The sequence below is a fragment of the Chaetura pelagica genome, unplaced genomic scaffold (assembly GCF_000747805.2).
Source record: "Chaetura pelagica isolate M959 unplaced genomic scaffold, ChaPel_1.0 scaffold835, whole genome shotgun sequence".
NCBI lineage: Eukaryota > Metazoa > Chordata > Aves > Apodiformes > Apodidae > Chaetura > Chaetura pelagica.
Genome location: NW_009953220.1, coordinates 169,768 through 178,556, shown reverse-complemented (window position 1 = coordinate 178,556; position 8,789 = coordinate 169,768). Strand labels below are relative to the sequence as shown.

Here is an 8,789-nt window from a genome sequence, read left to right as displayed (position 1 = left end):
TATCTGTATATTCTCTTGCTTTGTTACCTGCACATCACCCTGTTGTGTGTGAGTTGGTACCTGCTGGTTTTTCTGCTTAGCCCTCCTTGCTGTGTTTTCCAGAGAAAAAACAGTTGCTTTTGTACATCAGAGACTAGATGTTTTCCTATTTTAAAATGTCTTCTTGAGGAAACTGGATATGTTTGGGGCTGATTACAGCTTTCTACAATCAGAAGTTTGCCATTTCACATTCTAATTCTTGCCTTTTGTTGTTTTTGGCTTTCTTCTAGGCTACGGAGAGCTAAATGGTAACGCAGGAGAAAGAGAAGTGTCATTAAAGGGCCTGTGCTCTGATGAAGCCACCACCCCAGGATCCAGGGTTCCGAATGGTGGCCAGCAGCTTGTAGACACTAATGTGACCCCAAAGCAGACTGTGAAAGCTGGTGCTTTGGGGAAAGCTGGAATCAAACCCAAGAACTTCATTCAGAAGAATAGCATGGACAAAAAGAATGAGAAGCCCTACGAAAATAAACTCAGAGAAAGTCAGTCCTCAGACAAGCCAGAGGGAGTGTCTGTCCCAAACGGTGTGGTAACCAATAATTCGAATTATATCACCAATGGCTACGTAGGCAAAGGGGCTGACAACGATGGCAGTGGCTCTGAGAGTGGATATACTACACCTAAAAAAAGGAAAGGCAGGCGCAACAGTGCCAAAGGTTGTGAGAACTTGAATCTAGTACAGGACAAAATAATGCAACAGGAGGTCAGTGCACCAACCTTAAAACAGGAACTTGAGAGTTTCAAGCCTGATTATAGTGAACAAAAGGGGAACCGAATTGAAAATACTAAGCCTGTTTGGAAATATGAGGCTGGGGCTGGTGGAGCAGCCCGGGGAAAGCCTGGGATTGGGGATGTACAGCGAAAAAACTCTGATGCCAAACCTGGGATTAGCAGCAAGAAGTTTGATGACCGGCCCAAAGGGAAGCACGCATCCTCAGCTACATCTAAAGAGGACTCATGGACCTTATTTAAACCACCCCCAGTTTTTCCAGTGGATAACAGCAGTGCTAAAATTGTTCCCAAAATAAGTTATGCAAGTAAAGTTAAAGAAAACCTCAACAAAGCAGCTCAAACCCCATCCACGTCGTCTTCATCGTCTTCGTCATCTGCTGGGGAAACTCAGGCCCAAACATCAAGTCGACTGTCCCAGGTCCCCATGTCTGCTATGAAATCTGTTACTTCTGCTAATTTCTCGAATGGGCCAATTCTGGCAGGGACTGATGGAAGTGTCTATTCTCCAGGGGCCCAGCCACTGCTCTCAACTGCTGCTAGTACTGTACCATCAGCCTCCTCCGAGGCTGGACCCCAGGACACAAGTACAGCTTCGACAGCTCTTGAACAAAAGAAATCCAGCCTTTTTATCTACCCTTCAAATATGCAAACTGTGCTCCTGGGTACAGCGCAAGTCGATTTCCCATCGCAGACCAATCAGCAGAATCTGGGGGATATTTTCCAGAATCAGTGGGGCTTGTCTTTCATCAACGAGCCCAGTGCTGGGCCTGAAACTGTTGCGGGGAAATCGGCGGATAATCAGTTAATGGAAGTGACATTTCAAGGGGAATATCCTGCCGCTTTGGTTTCACAGTGTGCTGAAATCCTTCCCTCAGGAACTGAACAACCTGTGTTTCCTAAGGCTTATGAGCTGGATAAACGGACTAGCCCTCAAATTCTTAGTGCTATTCTTAAGCCTGGGACTGCTGTTGAGGGTGGTGTCTTAGCTTTGGAGTCGCATCACACAGGTGACCTACAAAAGGCAGACACCAGTAGCCAAGGTGCTTTAGTGTTTCTTTCAAAAGACTATGAAGTAGAGAATCCTCTGGCCTCTCCCACGAACAATTTGCTAGCCTCCGCCAAAGAACAGAGGTACCAGAGAGGCCTAGAAAGGAAAGATAGCTGGGGTTCTTTTGACCTGAGGGCTGCTATTATATATCACACTAAAGGTAATGGCTTAACCTGCTGCCTAAGGGCATTCTCTTCTCTTTTACTCTTAAGTGCAATATTCTAACGTGGTATGTTCCTTACAGCAATTCTGATTGTTTTAAAAATGAGTATTTTGCTTGCATTTATCTAATGGCAATAACTGCTTTGGGAAAGTGATTGAAATGGTTGTTTAGGTAATGTTAAGTGGTATTTGTTTCCCTATTCCTGTGGACAAGTGATGTTTATAGGATGATACCAAGCCAGTGTGTTTTACTTTTTAATTCCCACTGAGCAAGCGGGTCCTCCTAAGCTTCTCATCATCAGAAGGAGCTAAACGTGTAGGTTCATCTGCTCTGTTCTAGCTTTTCCAGATGATATTCTGACACTGAAAAGGTTTCACAGTCTATACTCTCACCTCTACCAAAGTGTTGCATCTTCTCACCTGGGTTGATCAGGTTGTGAAACAGTGGCTTTGAAGGAAGCAAAACTATGCCTGTGGCTTTTCATGATGTGGTTTACTTTATTTTTAAAGTGAATCCCACACACTTTTCCCCTCTCCTGCTTGCATACGATGGGCCATGGCAAGACAGATCTTTGCTTATCAACTCTTCTGTAAGCTGCTGATTGAATTATCTCATTGTCTTTGTAGGCCAAGTCTTTCAGATGATTTTATTGTTTTCATGGAGTCCTTTGTAGTCCAGCTCCTTTTTTTCCTCTTTTGTTTTGGGTTTTTTGAGACTAAAATTACTCAAGCATGATACAGACACATTAAACTGGGAATGAAGGGAGGAAGCCTGTGGGATGGCTTGCTTTCTGTTTTAGCCTCAGCCCCAGAAGCTCTGAGGTCTTGTGGCAGTTCTTGACTTTTGTTCCTGGCTCAGTGTTAATAAGAGCCTGGTTGTTTCCTTTTGGCAGTGTTACTTACCCACCCTCGACAAACAGGGGCAGTTCATTTTTTATTCCCCCTCCCTGCACCCCCTACTCTGAAGGGAAAAAGGTGATAATCTGTTTTTTGTCTACTGTTCTACACACACATGGAACATGTCTTGCCTCCCTTCTGCAGAGGGGATGGTACTTGATTGGCATGGGCAAATTTGCTGTTTTGAGCCTCTGCAAAGTTTTTAAATTACCTGTTCACAAACTCTCTGTATAGCATACAGAAACATAGATGCCTTTCTTTAGTAATAGCAAGCCCAGTCATTTAAAAATAATAACTCCAGGTATTTTTTCCAGGTAATCTTACTCTCACGATGTTAACATTTTCAGCTCTAGTATTCTTGAGGACAGTGTTCATGAGTTGATTTTATCTGGGTCCTCTACCCTGTATTAGGGTATTATTAGTCTATTCCAGTATTAAACCAAGCTTCTCTTCTCCTTCCCTGTGCCTGCCTGCAGCCTAAATCCCAGTTTTCCATCAGAAAATGGGGATACCAGATGGCATAGCATGGAGTAGAAGTCCTTGGCAATCCTTTTCTTCTGCACATTTTCCCAAAACTTGAGTTTGTTGGGTTTTTGTTTGTTTGTCAGCCTGAACTTCCTTATGGAAAAGGCAGTGAGTACAGCCATGGGAAGACTCCTCAGCTCTCCCCTCCTTGCTGGCTGTGTGAAAGACAGACCCCAGTAAAACAATAGTAACAACAGGAACAGAACACTCCCTTCCCATGTCCTCTTAAGGAGGTGTTAACTTCAAAGTCTGGCTGCTCTTAGTTCTTCTGAACACAGGAGTTAATTACATTCAATAGCAAGAGTGGACACCTAAAGTACTCGCTAAACTTCTCCCTTATCTGCTCTTTCCTTGCCTCTGCATGTGAAAGCTGTTGTGCTGAGCACCCAGAGCAAGCACTCTGGTGGTGCCTTGGGGACATGGGCTCCTGCCCTGCTGCTGTCCCCTGCTGATTTATTTTTCAAGGTGTGGCCCTGCCAACTTGGAGCCGTTACTTAGGGGTGAAAGATGATGAATGTTTCTAATCAGTGCTGCAGTTCATGCAATGATAGGGGTCCTCCAAACAGCTTGAGCATCCTTCTCCTACTTAGTCTTCAGGTATTACTGCTGGTTTGCAAAGCAGATCAGGTTTTAATAGTTTTGTGATGATGTTGGGTGTTGGATTTCTGTCTGTGTTCAAGTTGGGGTGAGTTGGGTTGAGGGACATTGGGAGGAATGGCACTTTCCTCTGCCCCATGTGGGTGGAAAACTCTTCATGGCATGATCCTGCAGCCAGAGCCCCCTTGGTGAGTTCCTGTGTGCTGCAAAATGTCTAGAAAATGGAGCTGCCAGGGTGTGTTTGCAGGACAGTGCAGTGGTTAATTCCCACGCCATTCTCTCCGTTTTCCTTGGGCTGTTTTCCTGAGGTCCTACTAGCCAGCAGTTCCTCTCCAATAGGAAAGGAACAATTCTACTTGCTTGTTTTCCACAAGCTGCCTTCCCCTCCTCTCTGCTCAGGAGAGCCTGTGGGTTTGCCTGGCCAGTGTTAGGATGTCCTGGGCAGCTGGATCCTCGGATTGTTTGGTTTTGATTTCAAGAGGAGGGTGAACTTCTCCCTCTTTGGATCGATCTGTTTGTTTTTGAGCAAAATCTCTATAGTTTGATCCTCAAATCTGCCCTGCCTCGGGTTATGGACACAGAGAAATGATTGCAGGGCAAGGACAGGTGAATATGGAGCACGGGGGAGGTCCCTGCCCTGAGCTCCTCCATCTGCAGTAGGTTGGTGCAAGCTACCTGTGATCTGAGGGTGAAGCTCTGGGTGTTGCAGTGAGGAACGGGCTCTGGCACGAATTATTGCAGTGCTTTGACCTGTTACAACCTTACACCCTAACTTTTGCACTGTTTGTGTCTGTAGCTGTGATCAGGTTCTGTGGATACTCATCTTGGACTGTAAATAGGTTATGGGAAAGCCTCCAGCTTGCTCGGTAGCTCTGTTCCAGCAAACCAGGCTTTCCTTTGAGCAGTTTGCCTGGTGACTGCAAGGGGTGTTACAGGCTGTAATTGCTTCACAGCTTCTCAGAGAAAGGAGGGATGGAGGAGGTGACATGCAGGGTGGGCTGGCTCTGGCACAGTAATCCCATCTAAACCCCTGCAGCACTGTGTGGTGGCCAGACTGTGCTGGGGGGTGTGTGAGGCTGAGGGGTCCTGCTGGAGAAGCTTGTGTTCATGCCTGTGCACCCACATTGCTTTCCCCCAAAAAATCAGGGCATTGGGAATGTGGTGGCAGGGCCCATGGTGTTCCCACCTGTTCTCTTGGATGCTTTTTGTTCAGGTTTCCCCTGTACCCCTCCTCCGTGCCTTTTTTTGTTGTTGTTTTTAAAGAGCAGAAAGACCATGATCATCAGATCTGCTTGACTGTAAAACACGATCCTTCAAGGTGGCTGCTTTCAGTGACAGCCCGTGCCACTTGGCTCGTGACGGTGCCCTGGAACACTCCTGGGTGACATATCTGATTTAGCAAGGCAGATCTGATGGAGTTGAGCACCAGTGGGCCTGCTGTAGCTGGAGAGAGGGACAGTAGCTGAGTATGGGAGACTGGAAGGACCAGGAGGAAGTGATGCTCTTGCTTAGGGACATTGTCCCTATCTAGGTCAGAACTGATCTTCTGCCTCAATGTGGCATTGCCAAAATCTATATCTTTTTGAGGTAAAACAGCTCCTTGTAGAATTTTTGGTCCTTCAAAAGAGAAGACTTGGTGTGTCTCAGCTTTACCTCTATTGAAATTGATACCTGCTTACTCCTTTAGTCCAGCTTTTAAAGGTAGCTGGATGAAACATTTAATATTGGGATAATTGTCAACACTTTGCAGAATTTCATCATGTTTGGGCAGTTTCAGTCTTCCAGCCCAGGCTGTTGGTCGCTTAACACCAGGCTCTACATGGCAAACCTTGTGGTGTGGTAGTAGTTTGCTTGTCCTTTAGCTGCAAAGCAAGTAATGGAGGTCTCCAGTTCAGCTGCACGGCAGCAAAGACCACATAGGTGGAGGAGAAGAAACTGCAGCATTTCCCTCTCCTGTCTTGCCCCTCAGTTTCTGCTGCTGCTTTGTTCCTTCTCAGCATCCTGGTTGCACCAGCATCTCTGTTCACATGAAGGAGCAGAAGAGCAGCATGGAAAATAGAGCAAGGCAGCGTGGGCCAGCCAGGAGTGGCGTTTGCTGGAATGGTGAACTGGGTCAGAAGAAACAGCAGAGCTGTGAATTCAGCGATTTTCATCCATTATATCAGGAGAGGGGAGAAAGTGGTGTTTGTTTCCCATCCCCCTTGGTGGGCAGGGGTTATATCTCAGTCTGTTGCATATGGTCTTGTGGAGCCTGAGCTGTGGGGCAAGAGCTGATTTAATTCTCCTTCAAGTCTCTGCTTTTTCTGGTTGTCAGGATGAGTGCAGTGAATTCAGTGTAGCAATGAGTCTCCACAGCACTGAATTTTTGGCCTTTGCTTCCTGGGCCATCCCTTAACTCAATTGTTTGCAGATAGAAAAATCAAACAAGGATAGTCCCTCATAGTTATTTTTTGTTTGCTTTTCATTTTAGGGTCAATTGTCAGTTTACAGGTTAGATTTATAAGCACAAAGAATAAGTACCATGGCATTGTGCAGGCACTTCTGTATGCAGGGGCAGCCTCTCTAGCGAGGAAAATGTGTGTAAAAGTGTCTGTCTTAACAGGTTAACACAGAAGGACTTCTTTCCCCTCCAAGGTTATGTACCAGTCCTGCTATAAAGTTTATTGACCTATGAGGAATCTCTGTGCAATTCACCAGAGTGTGGCTTAGTCTGTGCCCGACATCAAAGCCATCCTCCACTCACCCTTTGTTTTGGTGATAGTCCCCAGAAAAATTGGTTCCTCTCCCTGGAACTTGTGAGGTGGATGTGGCTGGGGCTGTCTGCCCTGGGCAGGAGGGCTGTGGAGAGGCCAGCTAATTGTAAAAAATCCTGGAAAACAGGAGGTGACCTAGTTCTGCCCCTGTCTCAGAGCAGGGCTGGCTTTGATGGCAGATTGTGCAAGGGTTTGTGGATGGCATTTTCTCCATGTGGGTTGGAGTCTGCTGAGAAGGAAGTGTGCCATGCATGTCCCTTGCTGCATGTCCTCTTCTGGGAATGATGGCTTCTGTCTGTTGGCCAAGTCTTGACCACCTTCTGCTTTGGTGAACAGCAGTACTAGGTTTTGGTGGGTATCTGAGGTGGGCTCAGAGTCAAGGTGAGATACCCTTACGTGACCAGCTTGTGAGGGCTGCCTTTTCCTCCATCCTGCATCCCTGTGCTTGTTGGCTTGTTTAGCTGGAGCTGGGGCTTGTGTAGTGGTGGCTCTGGAGAGCTGCCAGTCCACCAGGTCGGTCACTGGGGTCTCTCCAACCACTATTACTTGTCACAGCATCTCAGGATCATCATAGATGACCACAGCCTATAACTGATCCAGAACTGGGAGGAAATCTTACTCACCAAGTGTTGCCAAGTAAAGCAGGAGAAATCATAAAATTTACTCTTCAGATTGAAGGAAGACAATTTTTTCCCTACTTCTGTGTGCAGTTAGCCCAAGATATATATGTTCAGGGGTTTGGGATTCACAGGACACGTTACAATACCCTCTGTCCTACCTCTCTTTCTGAAGAAGACGGAAGATGCAAGTCTGAAAAGACTGGGGGGGTGGGTTTGAGTGTTGCTTCATTACTTTTTTTAAAGCATAATTTTGACAACTTACAAGGTTTTTTTTGTGCGTTTTTGATAGTATTTCTCCATCGCTATCTTGTTGTCAGGCACACCTTAACATGAGCAGTGCCTGTTCTTGTGTCCAGTGAAGTCAGGATGAAATAGAAGTGCAAAGGAAAGCCGGGTCTTTTGCATGGAGATAAAGTAGCAAGTAGTGCTTCAGCTTCTGCCTGGTGCTTCAGGCCCAAACGTTGCTCTAATGGGGAGGAAGCAACAACTTGAAAGTAGTTTTCTGTCCCCTGCCTTTGGGGAAAGCTGTTAAAATAGGTGATGTTCTTTAGCTGTTGGGAAATGGTGCATCTAACTTCACTGAATGGAAAACTGGCTCTGCTGGAGGTAATTTTAGTAGCTGGTTCATTTTACTTCTGGGGAATCTGCATCGGGTGGATGAGGGAGGGAGTCCCTGGCTGTGGTGCTCACATCCCTGGGGGTGTTAGAGGCTGGTTGCTACTCTCAGAGCAGTTAGGGTTCCTCTGACAAAAGTGCAAAGCATTGCTGTTATTATCATGACACAAAAATAACACACCTCGTAAAATTTTGCCGGGTCCTTCCTTACAAAAGGCTCAATTGTGCAGAGGGGACTGGCAATATTTATTTGCATGCAATTTCCTGCCCCGGGGAGCTGGAGATTGTAGTGGACAAAGAACAGATGAAGGGTTGGAGAAGGGACGTGAACATGCAAGCAATTGATCAAGGTGACACTTGGCACACGTCGTGCTGAGGCCATGAGTTTTGTTGGGTTTTTTCCTCTTCCTTTCCCATGCTGGCTGGTGTAGTTACTGCCTTGTTCTGTGCTTTACTGCACATACAATGTAGCTTAATAATCGATTGCCTTTCTCCCTTCTGAGCCCCTATCAAGTGCCTGTCACCCTCCTTTCTGGCAGAAGGGGGACTTGAAAGGTTGTTCTTGCAGGTTGTGTTCCTACTAAATGCTCCTTTTCTATAATTTGTTGCTCCTTTTCTGTAATTTGTCTCTTAAACTTGGGTGCAGGGTACAGTTAGTGTCTTTATAAATATTCAAGCTCACAAAATTCCAGCTTGGTAGTGCCTAAAGGTAGTAATTTTGAATAGGTCTCCAAAGATGTGACTTAATTTTAACTTTGCTGTTATATCCAAGGTAAACAAAAGCATGTGCTCTGTCAGCAG

At 46.0% G+C, this 8,789-nt stretch overlaps 1 protein-coding gene across 1 annotated transcript in view; it reads left to right on the top strand.

Annotated features, from left to right (window-relative positions):
* Nucleotides 1–265: 265 nt before the first annotated feature.
* NUFIP2 (nuclear fragile X mental retardation protein interacting protein 2) overlaps nt 266–8,789 on the top strand; it is a gene marked incomplete at its 5' end in the record, with an annotated part of 10,579 nt that continues 2,055 nt past the window's right edge. The window contains one exon of the mRNA XM_009997782.1: nt 266–1,979. Coding sequence (XP_009996084.1) covers nt 266–1,979 — 1,714 coding nt within the window. The remainder of the gene's footprint in view (nt 1,980–8,789) is intronic.